General features: G+C 47.0%; 1 protein-coding gene across 8 annotated transcripts in view; it reads right to left on the bottom strand.

Moving 5' to 3' along the window:
* Nucleotides 1-21,191, bottom strand: part of tspan11 (tetraspanin 11) — a 127,674-nt gene that overhangs the window by 24,437 nt on the left and 82,046 nt on the right. For 7 of the 8 annotated variants that reach the window (XM_067999179.1, XM_067999174.1, XM_067999180.1 and 4 more), the window contains exon 6: nucleotides 18,422-18,580. In XM_067999179.1, coding sequence (XP_067855280.1) covers nucleotides 18,422-18,580 — 159 coding nt within the window. Of the gene's footprint in view, nucleotides 1-16,196; nucleotides 16,290-18,421; nucleotides 18,581-21,191 lie in introns of those variants that run through there. The other variant, XM_067999181.1, reaches the window with a different exon arrangement.

The raw sequence follows: 21,191 nt of genomic DNA, 5'->3' as shown, positions 1-21,191 counted from the left end.
TTGTTGGAGCTGCACTCATCCAGGCAAGTGGAGAGTATTCCATCACACTCCTGACTTGTGCCTTGTAGATGGTGAAAAGGCTTTGGGGAGTCAGGAGGTGAGTCACTCGCCGCAGAATACCCAGCCTCTGACCTGCTCTTGTAGCCACAGTATTTATATGGCTGGTCCAGTTAAGTTTCTGGTCAATGGTGACCCCCAGGATGTTGATGGTGGGGGATTCGGCGATGGTAATGCCGTTGAATATCAAGGGGAGGTGGTTAGACTCTCTCTTGTTGGAGATGGTCATTGCCTGGCACTTGTCTGGCGCGAATGATTCGCCAATCTTTATTTCATACACTAATTATTGATGAGAGCACGGATATTTCAGTCAGCAAGATGCTTATATTTATTTTAAGTTCAGGGAACAGGCTTCTGGGGTGCACAAGACAGTGTTTGGTAGAATTGTTAAGTTAAATTCTTGCTATTACAACGGCTATCAAAGACTTCTACACTCTGAATCAGCTGGACATGATGAGAATGGTAATGTTCACATCAGATGGTGCTTCTGGGAAAAACCAATGGCGTTTCCACACGGATTAAGCAGTTCATCCCACATTTAGTACAGAAACACTGTGTGGCCCATTGAGAAGATTTGGGAATAATTGAGCCTGGAACAAAGTACCAATGAGAAAGGAAATAGAGACATTGCTGAGAACCAGTTATACAGCCTTCTGCAGATCTTCAGTTCGAAAAGGACAATTTGAGGAAATTGCAAATGTCACGGAATGTGAAGCTGTGTTCTTTCGACCTCTAACTGAAGTGAGGTGGCTCTCGAGACATTTTGCTGTTCGTGCTCTGATGCGCAATTACGATGCTCTTCTTCAATACTTTGAGCATGAACAAACAGAGAACAATGACCCAGTTGCCAAATATTGCCTGAAGAAGCTCTCAGACTCTACTTACTGTATCACCATAGCAGCATTGAATGATATTCTGTTTGAGCTAGCAGAATTGTACAAATGCTTTCAGAAGAGCTGTTTAACAACAAATAAGTAGGTCAGCCAAAGTGAGTACACTTACTCATTCTCCTACATTCCGTCTTCCACATCACCGTCCCCACCCCACATCTCCTTCTGCACTGCCAACACTACTCCATCACATCACTCCTCACACCCACTCAAAGCTCATCCTCAACTTATCTGCATTTCCTCACCTCCCCATTACTCACCCCACCACTACCACTCAACCCAATCCTCATACAATGTCATGGCTCTGTCTCATACTCGCCCTCTGATGCATCTCTTTCACGGCCAGCCACACCCAAACCAATGCATCCAGCGGTTGGCCATGTCACCATCAGTCACTCACGTGTCTGTACTTTCTCCCCTTATAGGAGAAGAGAGCCCAGAATGCACGGGAGAGGGCGAGGACCGGAGGGGGGGCCGCAACAAATAGTCGTCCTCACAGACGCGGAGCAGGAGGCGCTGGAGCTGAGCCGCGCCCTCGAGTGCCTGTCTGTCGGGGACCCCGAGACTGGCACCCGACAAACGTCTGGTGACAGAACTTTAACATTCAGCACACACAATATGGATTGATGTTAACATGCCTTGCCATCTTCAGCACCTCAGTATGCTCATCGCAACATGACACATCTGTGATGATGCTTAATATTGCCTCGTAATCCAGGATTACTATTGCAACAACTCATCATCAGTAGGGTAACTAACCTGTCTCACGACGGTCTAAACCCGGCTCACGTTCCCTATTAGTGAGTGAACAATCCAATGCTTGGTGAATTCTGCTTCACAATGATAGGGAGAGCCGAACGCTTGGCCGCCACAAGCCAGTCATCCCTGTGGTAACTTTTCTGACACCTCCTGCTTAAAACCCAAAAGGTCAGAAGGATCGTGAGGTCCTGCTTTCACGCTCTGTATTCGTACTGAAAATCAAGATCAAGCGAGGTTTTGCCGGCCTCTGAGGGGGCACCGTCACATCTGAGCGAGCCATCCACCAGCGCAGATACTCACACCTCGGTGGGTCCCAGTCCGCAGTTAGTCGGGGTCGCACATGGTGAGTAACCACACACACGTGAGCACGAGCAGACACTGGTGGCAAGGGCAGCTGTGGAGAGTCCGTGTCGGTGGGAGCACTCCTCTCCAGGCTTTGCTCAGCTGGACGCAGATGCTGAACCCTGGGGGCCATCCTTTAAAAGGAGAATGATCGAGGGGCAGCAGCACATTTGCGAGGTGCTGGAACAGGTGCCACGCGCATTCTCCACAATCGCAGAGAGGATGGAGGAGTCCAACTCCTGCATGAATGGAATGGTGGCACAGGTACGGGAGGGAATCTCTGAGATACTGTCACAGGGACGTGAGGGCATCTCTGAGATACTGTCACAGGGATGTGAGGGAATCTCTGAGATAGTGTCACAGGGATGTGAGGGCATCTCTGAGATACTGTTGCAGGTAAGTGCGGGAATGTCTGCGATGGAGGGAAGGCTAGCCTCCATTGAGCTTCAAGCACGGCTCATAAATGAGTCCATTCAGGTCCTGACACGGCCGTTCGCACTCAGGGTGAATAACATTCTGCCGCCTTAAACACAACTATAATGCATCCCACTCTGTCTGGTGCGTACTGAAGCGCTCCCCCAGAACGATCAAGGCACCTGCAGCGCATCTTGAGCAGCCCTATAGCATGCTCAATTGTAGACCTAGTAGCAAAGTGGCTGTCGTTATACCGCCACTGTTGCTCGGTGATGGGGTTCCTCAGAGGTGTCATGAGCCACGTGTGCAGGGGGTATCCCTTGTCCCCGAGGAGCCAGCCCTTAAGGGTGTTTGGTGTGTGGAAGAGGGGCGGGATATTGGATTCCCCCAGAATGAAGGAATCGTGGCAGCTGCCAGGGAATCTGGCGCACACGTGAAGGAATCTTTTGCTGTGGTCACAAACAAGTTGAGTGTTGATGGAGTGATAGCCCTTCCTCATATTACTATATGGGTGCAATTGATTATACCCTGCACCCGTGGGAAGCCAATCACTGCCCTCTCCATCTGGCTGAGGTTGTCCACGGGAAAGTTGACGTAGTGCGAGGCCCTGCGAAACAAGCTGTCGGTGACCTGCCTTATGCACTTGTGTGAGAGACCCCAGCGATGTCCCTGGTGGCACCTTGGAATGATCCGGAGGCGAAGAAGTTGAGGGCAGTGGTGACTTTGACAGCAACAGGTAAGGAGATGCTGCTTGGCCCAGCCAGGAGTAGCTCGGCATGAAGGAGGCTGCAGATGTCTGCGACTACCTGGTGACTGAGTCTGAGCCTCCGTATGCACTGCTCCTCAGAGAGGTCCAGGAAGCTGAGCCTCGGTCTGTGGACCCTGTGGCGAGGGTAGTGCCTCCTGCGACGTCGCTCTCTCTGTTGTGGCCCTCTGTGCTCTTGTGCAGGTGTCTATGGCGCAGCACTGTGTTGTGGAGCTCCACGTGGCGGAGGTGGACACCATGCCTGGCGAGGCTGGTGATGTTGCTCGTCCTCGGATGTAGTGATGAATGCAGCCGTGGCTCCCCCCCATCCTGATGGTGTGAGTTTGAGGGGGTCCGAAAAGTAGTTAAATATGTTTGAACAGCAGAGTTTTGGGTGTAAGGTAAGAATTTTGAGTAAAAACACAAAGGTGTTGATCCCAAAACTTTGTCTGAAGTGACGGAGTGCCCTGCTGCAATAAATGAGGTTTACCCCCCACCCGTCAAATGATCATTTGCATCTCCCACTGGCTGCTGGCTGAAACACGTCTGCTCCAACAGGGAGTGTTTCCCACAGCACGGGAAACACACTGAGGATCCTTCAAAATCGCACCCCTGCCAAAATGTCCACTAGTACTTGAACTAGCTGATAAACTATGCAAAGTATCGTCCTGCCGGCTTTAATTGCCGGGAGGACTTCCGCATTCGGGAGATGGGTGCGCACTTGGACATGTCACTGGGGAACCCAGAAGTCGGCGGGTTGGAGTCAGGCTCTGAACCCGCTCGGGATTTCAGCGATTTTCGGAGCCCCCCCTATCCCCAACACACCCACTCCTTCAACTGAAAACCGAGCCCTCTGAGTCTCAATCAGGATGGCCCCATTCCTCTGGTGGCAGTGTTTACTTCTGAAATTTCTAAAACCAGTTTTGTTTAATTAAAAATCCTTGACAGCTCGCCTTGTTACAATTATCCATTATTTTGTACATTTGTTCTGTTTGTTATTTACCCTGAATAATGTTTTCTAAAAAGATCTTCTATTCAAAGTTGTGATCTTTTCTCATGGTGGCGCACACACCCTTTATATTGGTGCACCAACCCAAATTCATTCTGCACATGGCCGAAAAAAATTGGAGGGAACATTGCCCCCAACTCCATGAGCCCTAATCTGATATAACAACCTTTTATGTGGCACCTTATCGAATGCCTTTTGAAAATCCAAATATACTACATCCACTGGTTCCCCTTTATCTACCCCGCTAGTTACATCCTCAAAAAACTCTAATAAATTTGTCAAACATGATTTCCCTTTCATAAAACCATGTTGACTCTGTCAAATTATAATATGATTTCCTAAATGCCCCGTTACCACGTTCTTAATAATAGATTCCAGCAATTTCCTGACTATGATGCCAGGCTAGCTGGCTTGTAGTTCCCTGGTTTCTCTCTCCCTCCTTTCTTGAATTCCCCACCATCAACATCCTGGGGGTCACCAATGACCAGAAACTCCACTGGACCAGCCACATAAATACTGTGGCTACTAGAGTAGATCAGAGGCTGGGTATTCTGCGGCGAGTGGCTCACCTCCTGACTCCCTAAAGCCTCTCCACTGCCGACATGGCACAAGTCAAGCATGTATGATGGAATACTCTCCACTTGCCTGGATGAGTGCAGCTACAACAATACTCAAGAAGTTCAATGCCATCCAGGACAAAGCAGTCCACTCGATCAGAAGCCATCCACCAGCTTAGAAAGTTGGTACACTGGGCACATAGATGGCAGATGAAATTTAATGAGTAGAAATGTGAGGAAACACATTTAGAAAAATAGGGAGAGGAAGTAAACACTAAATAGTAAAACTTTCAAATGAGGAGACGAGCAGAGACTTAGAAATTCATGTCATTAATTTTTGCTGGGTTCTCCCGATCATCAATTAAACAACTAACAGGAGGAGGCTCTGCAAACATCCCCATTCTCAATGATGGCGGAGTCCAGCACGTGAGTGCAAAAGACAAGGCTGAAGCGTTTGCAACCATCTTCAGCCAGAAGTGCCAAGTGGATGATCCATCTCAGCCTCCTCCCGATATCCCCACCATCACGGAAGCCAGTCTTCGGCCAATTCGATTCACTCCACGTGATATCAAGAAACGGCTGAGTGCACTGGATACAGCAAAGGCTATGGGCCCCGACAACATCCCAGTTGTAGTGCTGAAGACTTGTGCTCCAGAACTAGCTGCGCCTCTAGCCAAGCTGTTCCAGTACAGCTACAACACTGGCATCTACCCGACAATGTGGAAAACTGCCCAGGTATGTCCTGTCCACAAAAAGCAGGACAAATCCAATCCGGCCAATTACCGCCCCATCAGTCTACTCTCAATCATCAGCAAAGTGATGGAAGGTGTCGTCGACAGTGCTATCAAGCGGCACTTACTCACCAATAACCTGCTCACCGATGCTCAGTTTGGGTTCCGCCAGGACCACTCGGCTCCAGACCTCATTACAGCCTTGGTCCAAACATGGACAAAAGAGCTGAATTCCAGAGGTGAGGTGAGAGTGACTGCCCTTGACATCAAGGCAGCATTTGACCGAGTGTGGCACCAAGGAGCCCTAGTAAAATTGAAGTCAATGGGAATCAGGGGGAAAACTCTCCAGTGGCTGGAGTCATACCTAGCACAAAGGAAGATGGTAGTGGTTGTTGGAGGCCAATCATCTCAGCCCCAGGGCATTGCTGCAGGAGTTCCTCAGGGCAGTGTCCTAGGCCCAACCATCTTCAGCTGCTTCATCAATGACCTTCCCTCCATCATAAGGTCAGAAATGGGGATGTTCGCTGATGACTGCACAGTGTTCAGTTCCATTCGCAACCCCTCAAATAATGAAGCAGTCCGAGCCCGCAAGCAGCAAGACCTGGACAACATCCAGGCTTGGGCTCATAAGTGGCAAGTAACATTCGCGCCAGATAAGTGCCAGGCAATGACCACCTCCCCTTGACATTCAACGGCATTACCATCGCCGAATCCCCCACCATCAACATCCTGGGGGTCACCATTGACCAGAAACTGAACTGGACCAGCCACATAAATACTGTGGCTACGAGAGCAGGTCAGAGGCTGGGTATTCTGCGGCGAGTGACTCACCTCCTGACTCCCCAAAGCCTTTCCACCATCTACAAGGCACAAGTCAGGAGTGTGATGGAATACTCTCCACTTGCCTGGATGAGTGCAGCTCCAACAACACTCAAGAAGCTCGACACCATCCAAGATAAAGCAGCCCGCTTGATTGGCACCCCATCCACCACCCTAAACATTCACTCCCTTCACCACCGGCGCACTGTGGCTGCAGTGTGTACCATCCACAGGATGCACTGCAGCAACTCGCCAAGGCTTCTTCGACAGCACCTCCCAAACCCGCGACCTCTACCACCTAGAAGGACAAGAGCAGCAGGCGCATGGGAACAACACCACCTGCACGTACCCCTCCAAGTCACACACCATCCCGACTTGGAAATATATCGCCGTTCCTTCATTGTTGCTGGGTCAAAATCCTGGAACTCCCTTCCTAACAGCACTGTGGGAGAACCGTCACCACACGGACTGCAACGGTTCAAGAAGGCGGCTCACCACCACCTTCTCAAGGGCAATTAGGGATGGGCAATAAATGCTGGCCTCGCCAGCGACGCCCACATCCCGTGAACGAATAAAAAAATTTTAAAAAAATACCTGCCTTTGGCCCATATCCTTTAATACCTTTGGTTGCCAAAAAGCTATCTATCTCAGATTTAAATTTAGCGCAATTGAGCTAGTATCAATTGCCGTTTGCGGAAGAGAGTTCCAAACTTCTACCACCCTTTGTGTGTAGAAATGTTTTCTAATCTCACTCCTGAAAGGTCTGGCTCTAATTTTTAGACTGTGCCCCCTACTCCTAGAATCCCCAACCAGCGGAAATAGTTTCTCTCTATCCACCCTATCTGTTCCCCTTAATATCTTATAAACTTCGATCAGATCACCCCTTAACCTTCGAAACTCTAGAGAATACAATCCCAATTTGTGTAATCTCTCCTCGTAACTTAACCCTTGAAGTCTGGGTATCATTCTAGTAAACCTACGCTGCACTCCCTCCAAGGCCAATATGTCCTTCTGAAGGTGCAGTGCCCAGAACTGCTCACAGTACTCCAGGTGCGGTCTAACCAGGGTTTTGTATAGCTGCAGCATGACTTCTGCCCCCTTGTACTCTCGTCCTCCAGATATAAAGGCCAGCATTGCATTAGCATTATTGATGATTTTCTGCACCTGTTCATGACATTTCAATGATCTATGTACCTGAGTCCCTAAGTCCCTTTGGACATCCACTGTTTTTAACTTTTTACCATTTGGAAAGTACCCTGTAGAGGAGCAAAAGGATACACAAATCACTAAAAGTAGCAATTCAGGTTAATAGGGCCATAAAAAAGGCAAACCAAGCACTGGGGTTTATTTCTAGAGGGATAGAATTGAGAAGCAGGGATGTTATGTCAACCTTGGCTAGTTTTTGCTCTTGCATATAGTCGCAGATCTGATGGGCTGAATAGCCTCCTTCCGTGCTGTAACCTTTCTATGATTCTATCAACCTTGGTTAGACCACACTTAGAGCACTGTGCACAGTTCCGGTCCCCAAATTGTAAAAAATGATATCGAGGCATTGGACAAGTTGCAAAAACGATTCACAAGGATGATACGAGAACTGAGAGGATATACCTATCAGGAAAGGCTGGAGCTTTTTCTCTGGAAAAGAGAAGGCTGAAGGGTGACCTGATAGAGGTCTTTCAGGTAATGAAAGAGTCTGATAGGGTAGACATAGAGAAAATGAGTCCAAAACTAGAGGTCATAAATATAAGATAGTCACTAATAAATCCAGTAGGGAATTCAGGAAAATCTCTTAACTGAAAGAGTGGTTAGAATGTGGAACTCTCTATCTCAAGGAGTAGTTGAGGCAAACGGTATAGATGCATTTAAGGGGAAGCTTGACACAAAGGAGAAAGGAATAGAAGGATATGCTGATACAGTTCATAGAATCATAGAAAGGTTACAGCACGGAAGGAGGCCATTCGGCCCATCGAGTCCGGGCCGGCTCCATGCAAGAACAATCCAGCTAGTCCAACTCCCCCACCCTATCCCCCTAGCCCTGCAATTTTTTTCCTTTCAAGTACTTATCCAGTTCCCTTTTGAAGACCATGATTGAATCTGCCTCCACCACCCCCCCAGCAGTGCATTCCAGATCCTAACCACTCGCTGCGTAAAAAAGTTTTTCCTCATGTCACCTTTGGTTCTTTTGCCAATCACCTTAAATCTGTGTCCTCTGGTTCTTGACCCTTCCACCAATGGGAACAGTTTCTCTCTATCTATTCTGTCTAGACCCTTCATGATTTTGAACACCTCTATCCAATCTCCTCTCAACCTTCTCTGTTCCAAGGAGAACAACCCCAGCTTCTCCAGTCTATCCATGTAACTAAAGTCCCTCATCCCCGGAATAATTCTAGTAAATCTTTTCTGCACCCTCTCGAAGGCCTTCACATCTTTTCTAAAGTGCGGTGCCCAGAACTGGACACAATACTCCAGTTGTGGTCGAACCAGTGTTTTATAAAGGTTCATCATGACTTCCTTGCTTTTGTACTCTATGCCTCTATTTATAAAGCCCAGGATCCCGTATGCTTTTTTAACCGCTTTCTCAACCTGCCCAGCCACTTTCAACAATTTGTGCACATATACCCCCAGATCTCTCTGTTCTTCAACCTATTTTAGAATTGTGCCCTCTAATTTATATTGCCTCTCCTCATTCTTCCTACCAAAATGTATCACTTCGCATTTTTCTGCATTAAATTTCATCTGCCACGCGTCTGCCCATTCCACCAGCCTGTCTATGTCCTCTTGAAGTCTATCACTATCCTCCTCACTGTTCACTACACTTCCAAGTTTTGTGTCATCTGCAAATTTGGAAATTGTGCCCTGTACTCCCAAGTCCAAGTCATTAATATATATCAAGAAAAGCAGTGGTCCCAGCACCGACCCCTGGGGAACACCACTGTACACCTCCCTCCAGTCCGAAAAAGAACCGTTCACCCCTACTCTCTGCTTCCTATTACTTAGCCAGTTTCCTATCCATGCTGCTACTGCCCCCTTTATTCCATGGGCTTCAATCTTGATTATAAGCCTATTATGCGCCACTTTATCAAACGCCTTTTGAAAGTCCATATATACCACATCAACTGCATTGCCCTCATCGACCCTCTCTGTTATCTCATCAAAAAACTCAATCAAGTTAGTTAAACATGATTTGCTTTTAACAAATCCATGCTGGCTTTCCCTAATCAATCCACACTCGTCCAAGTGACTGTTGATTCTGTCACGGATTATCGTTTCTAAAAGTTTCCCCACCACCGAGGTTAAACTGACCGGCCTGTAGTTGCTGGGTTTATCCTTACACCCTTTTTTGAACAAGGGTGTAACATTTGCAATTCTGCAGTCCTCTGGCACCACCCCCGTATCTAAGGATGTCTGGAAGGAATCTTACAACACCAGGTTATAGTCCAACAGTTTTATTTGAAAATCACAAGCTTTCGGAGGCTTTCTCCTTCGTCAGGTGAGTGACGAAGGAGAAAGCCTCCGAAAGCTTGTGATTTTCAAATAAAACTGTTGGACTATCACCTGGTGTTGTAAGATTCCTTACATTTGTCCACCCCAGTCCATCACCGGCATCTCCACATCATGGCTTCTAAGGATGTTTGGAAGATTATGGCCAGTACCTCTGCAATTTCCCCCATTACTTCCCTCAGCAACCTTGGATGCATCCCATCCGGACCGGGTGACTTATCTACTTTAAATACAGCCAGCCTTTCTAGTACCTCCTCTTTATCAATTATTAGCTCATCCAGTATTTCAACTACATCTTCCTTTACTGAGACTGGCAGCATCTTCTTCCTTGGTATGGACAGATGCAAAGTACTCATTTAATCCCTCGGCCAATCCCTCTGCTTCATTGAGTCGATCTCCTTTTTGGTCCCTGATTGGCCCCACCCCTCCTCTTATTACCCGTTTACTGTTTACAGCCTATAGAAGACTTTTGGATTCCCTTTTATGTTGTACCCCAGTCTATTCTCATACTCTCTTTGCCCCTCTTATTTCCTTTTTCACTTCCCCTCTGAACTTTCTATATTCAGCCTGGTTCTCACTTGTGTTATCAACCTGACATCTGTCATACTCCCCTTTTTTCTGCTTAATCTTACTCACTATCTCTTTTGTCATCCAGGGAGCTCTGGTTTTAGTTGCCCTCCTTTCCCCCTCGTGGGAATGTACCGAGACTGTACTCGAACCATCTCCTCTTTAAAGGCCGCCCATTGTTCAATTACAGTTTTGCCTGCCAATCTTTGATTCCAGTTTACCCGGGCCAGATCTGTTCTCATCCCACTGAAATTGGCCCTCCTCCAATTGAGTATTTTTATTTTAGAGCGGTCCGTGTCCTTTTCCATAACTAATCTAAACCTTATGATATTATGATCGCTGTTCCCTAAATGTTCCCCCACTGACACTTGCTCCACTTGGCCCACCTCATTCCCCAGAACCAGATCCAGCAATGCCTCCTTCCTCGTTGGGCCGGAAACGTACTGGTCAAGGAAGTTCTCCTGAACACACTTCAAAAATTCCTCCCCCTCTTTGCCCCTTATATTATTACCATCCCAGTCTATATTAGGATAGTTAAGGTCCCCAGTTATCACTACTCTAGGGCTTTTGCACCTCTCTAATTTCTCTGCAAATTTGCTCCTCTATCTCCTTCCCACTATGTGGAGATGCCGGTGATGGACTGGGGTGGACAAATGTAAGGTGGTGAATATAGAATACACCCAGTAGTGTAACGGCACCTCTATTGTTTCTTAACTCTAACCAAATAGATTCTGTCCTTGACCCCTCCAGGACATCCTCTCTCTCCAGCACTGCAATATTCTCCTTAATCAATACTCCCCCCCCCCTTTCTTTCCTGCTCTATCTTTCCTGAACACCTTGTATCCAGGAATATTTAGTTCCCAATCCTGCCCTTTTTTGAGCCAGGTCTCCGTTATCGCCATGACATCATATTCCCATGTGGCTATTTGCGCCTGCAGCTCACCGACCTTGTTTACCGCGCTCTGTGCGTTTACACACATGCACTGTAGACCCGTCTTAGACTTTCTTGTATTCTCTCTTAGTCTGATCCCACTAATACCGTACTATTTCTTATTCTAGTGCTATCTGTCTCTCCCAATCCTTTGTGCCCCTTGTTTCTTCTTTCCAATGATACATCCTGGTGCCCATCCTCCTGCCAAATTAGTTTAAACCCTCCCCCCACAGCACTAGTGAATCTCCCCGCGAGGACATTGGTCCCAGCTCTGCTGAGGTGCAACCCGTCCGGCCTGTACAGGTCCCACCTCCCCCAGAACTGGAATTTAAAGCCCTCCCTCCTGCACCATCTCTCCAGCCACGCATTCATCTGCTCTGTCCTCCTATTTCTAGTCTCGCTAGCGCGTGGCACTGGGAGTAATCCGGAGATTACCACCTTTGAGGTCCTGCTTATTAATCTCTTTCCTAACTCCTTAAAATCTGCCTGCAGGACCTCATCCCTCTTTCTACCTATGTCGTTGGTACCAATATGGACCACGACCTCTGGCTGTTCACCCTCCCTCTCCAGAATGTTTTGCAGCCGCTCCGTGTCATCCTTGACCCTGGCACCAGAGAGGCAACATACCATCCTGGAATCACGTCTGCGGCCGCAGAAATGCCTGTCTGCTCCCCTAACTATGGAATCCCCGATCATTATCGCTCTCTTGACCTTAATCCTCTTCCCCTTTACAGCTGAGCCATCCATGGTGCTGTGGTCTTGGATCTGGCTGCACTCCCCAGGGGAACCCTCTCCCTCATCAGTATTCAAACTGAATACTGGTTAGAGAGTGCGATGCCCTCAGGAGACTCCTGCACTATCTGCCTGTTGCTCCTCGTCTATCTGGCGGTCACCCAGATGGGTTAGATGAAGTAGGGAGGGAGGAGGCTCGTGTGGAACATAAACACCGGCATGGACCTGTTGGGCCGAATGGCCTATTTCTGTGCTGTAGACTCAATGGGGGTAATTTTAACCTCCAAGAACGGGTGGGTTGAGGTAGGGTGGGAGTTAAAAATAGTTGTTTTTTGGGTCGCGACCGCAACCCGGCTCCAGTTCCGGGTTTAATGTCGGTGAGGAAAAGTATGGGCTCCCCAATGGGAAAGCAAAGTCCGAAATTTTGTGGTTGCAACCCTAAAAAACCAGGTGTGATTCAGAGGCGGTGGGCAAGCCGCCCAGGAAAGTTAAAAATCGTTCTAAGTATTTACTCTGTCACAGGTAAAGTGCCTTAAGTACCTCAATGAGGTACATTTGGCTCTTTAACTGTCATTCCGCCGGCTTTAATTGTCGGCGGGACTTCTGTTTTCGGGTTGCCCATGCACACACAGGTGGGTCCCTGGGAAACTCAGACATCGGCGGGTTGGAGTCGGCTTCCAAACCCGAACAGGATTTCCGCGATTTTCGGAGCCCGCCCGCCCCCAACACACCTGCAACTGCCCCCTAAAATCACCCCCTCTGTCTTTGAGTTGGGAGCGAGTGAGAAATCCCACATCACATTCAGTTCATGTTCATTGGCTTGGAAATTCTTTTACTTTTATTTGAACAGACACCACCCGGGAACACTTTCACAGTCTTTGGGACAAATAAATCTTCTCTTCCCCAGTCTCTGTGAAGCTGCAATGTTTCATAGTCCCTTGAGATGTTTGTACACAGGAAGGAACGAGAAGGTTCCACTATCAGGATGCCCAGTCAGACTTGTCAGTTTGATGCAAGTGGGACATTTCTCGGAGCCACTTGATAATTCTGTTAAATCTTCCCGACCCAATCCACAATCAGCCAGCTTTCCACAGGGACCATAGACAGGGCCAGCCAGCCTTCCACAGGGACCATAGACAGGGCCAGCCAGCCTTCCACAGGGACCATAGACAGGGCCAGCCAGCTTTCCACAGGGACCATAGACAGGGCCAGCCAGCTTTCCACAGGGACCATAGACAGGGCCAGCCAGCCTTCCACAGGGACCATAGACAGGGCCAGCCAGCCTTCCACAGGGACCATAGACAGGGCCAGCCAGCCTTCCACAGGGACCATAGACAGGGCCAGCCAGCCTTCCACAGGGACCACAGACAGGGCCAGCCAGCTTTCCACAGGGACCATAGACAGGGCCAGCCAGCCTTCCACAGGGACCACAGACAGGGCCAGCCAGCTTTCCACAGGGACCACAGACAGGGCCGGCCAGCTTTCCACAGGGACCACAGACAGGGCCAGCCAGCCTTCCACAGGGACCACAGACAGGGCCGGCCAGCTTTCCACAGGGACCACAGACAGGGCCAGCCAGCCTTCCACAGGGACCACAGACAGGGCCAGCCAGCCTTCCACAGGGACCACAGACAGGGCCGGCCAGCCTTCCACAGGGACCACAGACAGGGCCAGCCAGCTTTCCACAGGGACCACAGACAGGGCCGGCCAGCCTTCCACAGGGACCATAGACAGGGCCAGCCAGCTTTCCACAGGGACCACAGACAGGGCCAGCCAGCTTTCCACAGGGACCACAGACAGGGCCGGCCAGCTTTCCACAGGGACCACAGACAGGGCCAGCTTGCATTCCGAGCTGGCAGATTTTATTACTACTTTTGATAAGAGGTCTCTGTAGGCCATCGAGCTGCATTCTCTCCCTTCGACTGATGAGTTGCTGACAGCTGAATATTTTCTGAGAAGTTGTGAAGTCTGGCAGCCAATAACAGTGCAGCTGCCACACAGCTTATTCTATCAACAGTTCCTTTTATCCAAACTTAATCAGCAGTTGAGTATCTCACATCAGTGGCTGCATTTTATCTTTTAGTGACTATATAAACACTGGTGAGATGGTATTTCCTTTACACACGCTGTTATCTCCTCAAGGAACTTGGTTACGTTTGTCAGACACAATTTGTTTTTTATAAATCCATGTTCACTGTCCTTAATTAACCCGTGTCTTTCTAGGTGAGTGTTCATTTTATGCTGTATTATGGTCTCTAGAAGTTTATCCACTACTGATTTTAGCTGATTGGTCTCTAGTTACCTGGTTTATCCCTTTCTCCCTGTTTTAACAGAAGGATTATATTGACGAGCTTTCAGTCCTCTGACACAACTTCCATATCCAAGGATGTTTGAGAGATTGTGGTCTCGGCCTCTGCTGTTCCCTCTCTGACTTCCCTCAGTGTTCTGGGAGACAGCCATCAGGGCCCGGGGCCCTTTCCACTTTGCGTTCCACCAATTTTTTCAGTATCACTTCCTTATTTATTGTTCTCTGATCTAACTCCACCTCCTCCCCCTTTCTACCCTTTCATTCCCTATCACACATTTTTGTGAATTCTGAGGCAATTTACTCATTTAAAGTCTCTGCCATTCCTTCATTCTCTGTATGGTTTCCCTTTTTAACTTTAATTGGTCCTACCAGTTCTTTAACTATTCTTTTGCTTTTTGCTGTTTATGAAATTTTTCACTTTCCCTTTTTGTTCCCTGCCATCTTCACTTAATCGCTTGGTCTTTCTAATCTCCTTGTGTGCTTCCTCTCTTTATATCTTTTTTAAGTTTCATTTTATCTTCAATTTCTCTACTCACCCAAGAAGCTCCAGCTTTTGCTGCAGCCCCTTCTTGTGGGAATATGTCTAGTCCGTACCCTAAGCATCTCCTATTTCCAGGGGCACACAAGTATAAGTAACGTAAGTATAGAAGTTTACCCACTACTGATGTTAGAAGGTCTTTTCACAGAGAGTTGACGACCTCTGGAACACGTTGCTGGTTTGTGTGGTGAATGTGGATTCGCTCCAAGTGTTCAGAGGGAGCTGGACAAGTTCCTGAGAGTGACCGACATAATCTCATATAGAAGGTAGGTGGGATATTGGGGGATGTGTCACTCAGTCACCCAGATCTCCTGGAACTTATCTGATCACCTTCAGGGGTCACAGAGGAATCGTCCGGAGTTTTGGCCTAAGGTTTTTTTCTCTTCTTTTTTTGCCTCTTCCAGGAGTTTGTGTGACTGATGGGTGTGGGTGGGGTGATTGTGTGCAGATGTTACACCATGACAGTATAGGACAGTCTCGATACTCCATGGACCAGCTGATCTTTTCCTGTCGTTTGTGTTTATTTGAACGGGTCCAATTTTTTGTCCAATCTTTCTTTCCAATTTATCTGGCTCATACCTTTTTATCTTTTGAAATTGGCTTTTTTCCAGTCATGTACCTTTATCTATGTTCCTTCTCTTTTTCAGTTTTTATATTGAACCTGATTATGTTGTGGATGTATGTACACAGACCTCTACCTGGTCTGGGTATATATCACTCCATCGCCACTCTGTTATCAGGGCAACTAGGGATGGGTAATGAATGCTGTCTAGCCAGTATCACCCACATCCCAGCATCAAATAAAGAAAATATCATTTTGATTCCTCAAACCCACTTCTTTGACAGACTAGGTAAAATCCATCTTATCCTAAAATCTTACCTATTCAATTACCTGAGGGAAATTTCTACACAAATACTCCCTGATCTCTAAAGGTCATCAGCAGGAATCCACAATTATCTAATCATTTTCAAACCTCCACTACTCAACACCTAGCCAGTTATACAGACAACAACATCCCCAATGGCCCTGCAGCAAAAGGACCACTGTGCTTCAGGCAGTTTTCATCATCTCAGTCTAAACCCATCCCTAAATATAGCAACACCATTGCTAACCAAACACTATTCTTATCCAGGACTTTTTTTTTGAAGGGTCTTACACTAAGTGCCAGGAGTTTAGAGTGATTTTATTCCAGTTCAGTTGCAGGTTGATTATTTCAGGACATTTTTCAATTCATTCTCAGGATGTGGACATCGCTGACAAGGCCGGCATTTATTGCCCATCCCTAGCTGCTTGAGAAGGTGGTGGTGAGCCGCCTTCCTAAATCACTGCAGTCCGTGTGGTGAAGTTGCTCCCATAACATTTCAGCTGGTATCCCAGGCTATCATCACCTGCAGGATGGAGAACCATTTTACAACGCAGCATCACTTGCGGGACAGCAGCGCTATCCTGCCTGGGAACATTCTCCCTCTTTACAATTCCACCCTGTCCAGGTCTCCAGACCTCATGTGCTTATCCAGCTTCCCCTTAAATCCATCTACACTATTCGCCTCAACTACACCTTGTGGTAGTGAGTTCCACATTCTTACCCCTAGTTCTGGTCTCCCCCACAGTGGAAACTTTTTCTCTATTTCTACCCTATCAAACCCTTTCATTACATTAAAGACCTCCATCAGGTCACCCCTCAGCCTTCTCTTTTCCAGAGAAAAAGAGCCATGGCCTGCTCAGCCTTTCCTGATAGGCGTATCCTCTCAGTTCTGGTACCATCCTTGTGAATCTTTTATGCACCTTCTCCAGTGCCTCTATATCCTTTTCATAATATGGATACCAGAACCGTGCACAGTGCTCCAAGTGTGGTCACAGGTGTTGATATTTACAGAGTTGGGACTGTCACAAAAACATTGGCAAAAGCTTCTGAAATCAAACTCAACAAATGCTCAATGTGTGACAGAAGGGAAGTTACCCATAAATAGAATAGCAAGTTACAGACATGAAACCTATCAAAAGAACAGAAACAGTCAGGAGGAGAAATAAACACACACCAGGTACATGTATAAAATGCAACAGCATACACCCCAATCAGCAAAGACAAAGTTTAAAAACTTTTCAAATGATAACCATTCCCTAGGACACTGCACTCATAACATTCTGTTTTTGAATGCTGAGACCTGCCAATCATTTCCAGTCTTGTAAATTCCTACGTTCCTATGAGAAAAAGGTCATTGTAAGGTCTTACCCACAGTGTTCCTGTAACTTTCATCTTAATACTTGGGATTTCACATACTGACAAATTAAATTTTATTGGCCCCAATGACATTAATTACCAACACATCACCTGACATTGCATTCAGTCCCTCCCCATCTTTTTATTTACCCCAAATCCAGCACTACGCATGTCATCTAGTCACGGTGTGCCGTCATACATGGATGCGTCTAGTTTGTCTGGATTGCTGCCACATGTCCACTGGCTCTTGGTCCACCCACTTAGGTCTGGTATCAACATTTGAGAAGATCTATACATATAATCAAAGTCTTGCATCTAACACATCCGTCACACCTCAAAGCGTTATATTTGCAAAATATGTCTAAAACATCCGTTTTATGTCATTCATAAAACAACAAATCACAACTGAACAATCCTAGAAAAAGAATGAAAGGACAGTCATTTCTTGCTGCCCTGCTGAACTTGACAATCTGCCCTCTTCGTACAGGGAGGAAAACAGGATTTACAAGCAGCTGCCAATCTATAGAGAAACTTCCCTCAACAGTAACAATTATCCTTTCACTGACCGCAAGAGATGCCAATTAAGAGTGCACCCCATTGGGAATAGTACAGAAATAGCAGCTTCAGCTGAATAGCTCGAGATTACAACAGTGTTCCAGACACCAGCCCACCCGTGAGCGACTACAACTAATAAATCTTGGTACCTGTTGACACCTCCATAATAGTAGTTACTTTAGACATAAAAAACAAATATGTCTAGTGGGGCTGGACAGGCCCCGATCCAAATGTGATAACACTCCTCCCCTCTCCTTTTCCCCCACCAATGTTGAAGCCTTCCAGGGTTCACTGTCTGGGCCCACTGTCTGGGCTCATGGTCTGGGCCCACTGTCCGGTCCAATGGGCTCACCGTCTGAGCCCACAGTCTGGGCCCACGGTCCGAGCTCACGGCCCGGGCCCACGGTCCGGGCCCACCGTCCAGGCTTATGGTCCAGGCTCACGGTCCGGGCCCACGGCCCGAGCTCACGGCCCGGGCCCACGGTCCGGGCCCACCGTCCAGGCTTATGGTCCAGGCTCACGGTCCGGGCCCATGGCCCGAGCTCACGGTCCAATGATAGAGAACTGAAGCATTGTCTGTGCTCATAGAAGTCGTTCCCCAGTATGGGTCACTCCTTCTGGAGAAGGGGTAAGGGGACAAAGTAGAAACATGTTGTCATTCCAAAAACAGCCACCTCCATAAAGCCAACGCTGCTGTGATATCATTTATAAAGTGAAAGTTGCAGGCTTCAATGTTTTGCTTACCTCTACCTTGTAGACATTTGATGGATGCTCCCTTTCACCACAGCCCTCAGTTACTGTTTTACAGCAGCTGTCAGGTACCAGTCTGTTACCTGAAGCAGGTGAGAGGATGTAAACGCTGTGCCGCCAGTCAGCTGAATTGTTGCTGCCACAACACTTAAACTGCAAGACAGGGAGAGCACAGTAAATGCTGCTTTCTGATAAGATCAGTTGAAATAACTTCAATACTGTTTGCCAACATATGAGATAGAAACATTCAGCTTTTTTGAATAATGAACGTTCTCCACAGGGAGGAGAGAGAGATGGTGGAAAGAGAGGGAGAGAGAGAGAGATGGTAGAGAGAGAGAGAGACAGACAGACAGACGGTGGTGGAAAGAGAGGTAGAGAGAGAGAGATGGTATATGGAGAGAGAGAGAGAGAGAGATGGTATATGGAGAGAGAGAGAGGGTATATGGAGAGAGAGAGAGAGATGGTATATGGAGAGAGAGAGAGAGAGAGATGGTATATGGAGAGAGAGAGAGAGAGAGAGAGAAAGAGAGAGAGATGGTATATGGAGAGAGAGAGAGAGATGGTATATGGAGAGAGAGAGAAAGAGAGAGATGGTATATGGAGAGAGAGAGATGGTATATGGAGAGAGAGAGAGGGTATATGGAGAGAGAGAGAGAGATGGTATATGGAGAGAGAGAGAGAGAGAGAGAGATGGTATATGGAGAGAGAGAGAGAGATGGTATATGGAGAGAGAGAGAGAGAGAGAGAAAGAGAGAGAGATGGTATATGGAGAGAGAGAGAGAGATGGTATATGGAGAGAGAGAGAAAGAGAGAGATGGTATATGGAGAGAGAGAGATGGTATATGGAGAGAGAGAGAGATGGTATATGGAGAGAGAGAGAGAGAGATGATATATGGAGAGAGAGAGAGAGAAAGAGAGAGATGGTATATGGAGAGAGAGAGAGATGGTATATGGAGAGAGAGAGAGAGAGAGATGGTATATGGAGAGAGAGAGATGGTATATGGAGAGAGAGAGAGAGAGATGGTATATGGAGAGAGAGAGAGAGAGAGAGAGATGGTATATGGAGAGAGAGAGATGGTATATGGAGAGAGAGAGGGAGGTGGAAGTGAGAGAGAGAGAGAGAGAGAGGTGGAAGTGAGAGGGATGACAGAGAGAGGATTGCGTTCCAGCTCCTACCTCCCTGTAGTCTCCAGACAGGCTTTTGTGCTGGTCACACTGTATGGGTTTGCCAGTCATAAAAGCCAATGTTAACGTCCTACTAATCTCCAAACCTTACAGTGATGCAAATTTTTTTTTATTCATTCATGGGATGTGGGCGTCGCTGGCAAGGCCAGCATTTCTTGCCCATCCCTAATCTGCTCTGCTTAAACCAAATACCCAAATTAAACGTGTAACGGCGCACACTGGATGACAGAGTTTTCAAAACACACTGCAGACGCAGTTAAATAAAGGACAGGACAATAAACAGGAACTGTGGTACAGGTGAGTAACGGAACAGCAAAGGCCTTTTGTCCCTTTCTAAAAGTTAACTAAAATCACCCTGGAAAAACATTTCAAAGGACTAACTGATAGACGGAGCAGAGTAAAGAACGGATCTCTTCATTCTTCCCACGCCATTCAAAATAATGAAGGGTTTTGATAGAGTAAATAAGGAGAAACTGTTTCAACTGGCAGAAGGGTCGGTAACCAGAGGACACAGATTGAAGGTAATTGGCAAAAAATCCAGGGGGAAAATGAGGAGAATTTTTTTTAACGCAGCGAGTTGTTATGATCTGTAATGCACTGCCTGAAAGAAGATTCAATCGTAACTTTCAAAAAGGAATTGGATAAATACTTAAAAAGGAGAAATTTGCAGGGCTATGGGGAAAAAGCAGGGGAATGGGACTAATTGGATAGCTCTTTCAAAGAGCCAGCACAGGCACGATGGGCCGAATGGCCTCCTCCTGTGCTGTATGATTTTATAAGGCAGTAAACCAGTCGATGCAATCCAATCCCATCTTGGGCTTTTGCTTTCAGCTCCTATAGTTGCAAGTGCACCAACTGCAATGCCACTTAGTTAGACCAGCTGCTGTTAAAGAGCCGCTGTAGGTATCCACACTGGAAGCTGTCAAACTTCTTTTGGATGGCTTTGTTGGGTAATGGATAGAAGAATGAAAATCAGAACTTTTGACTAGGGCACAGTGTTGTTGTGGAAGGTTCTGATTTTTATATTATAATTATTAATAATAAACAGAACTAACAAAGTTTCCTGACTGACGAAAAGATAGAGTGGACCAGGGAGAAATTCAGGCGAAAAATAAGGAAAACCATTAAAAAATAAAATTCTTTTTGGAAACAATGCCGGAACCATGTAATCCATAGTGGGTGTGGTGGGGTAGTGGTCACAGTGCTGGACCAGCAACTCAGAGATTGAGAGTTCAAATCCCACGTTGACAAGCTGTGAAATTGAATTCTGATATCAGAAAATGACCACTGCAGTATTGGTCAAAGAGACTACTATAGCACTGGAAAGGGAGTTGAGGGACCAAAGACATTATCTATTTGGTTAGAATTAAGGAATAATAGAGCAGCTATTACGCAACTGGGTGTATAATATAGGCCACCAAATAGTGGGGAGGAGAACATTTACAGGCAAATTAAAGAAAGATGCAAGAACTATAGAGTAATGATAATTATCCTAATATGGACAGTAACAGTGTAAAGGACAAAGAGGGGGAGGAATTCTTGAAATGCATAGCAGAGAACTTTCTTGATCAGTATGTTT

The sequence above is a fragment of the Heptranchias perlo genome, chromosome 18 (genome assembly GCF_035084215.1).
Source record: "Heptranchias perlo isolate sHepPer1 chromosome 18, sHepPer1.hap1, whole genome shotgun sequence".
NCBI lineage: Eukaryota > Metazoa > Chordata > Chondrichthyes > Hexanchiformes > Hexanchidae > Heptranchias > Heptranchias perlo.
This window is presented reverse-complemented; position numbering and strand designations above follow the sequence as displayed.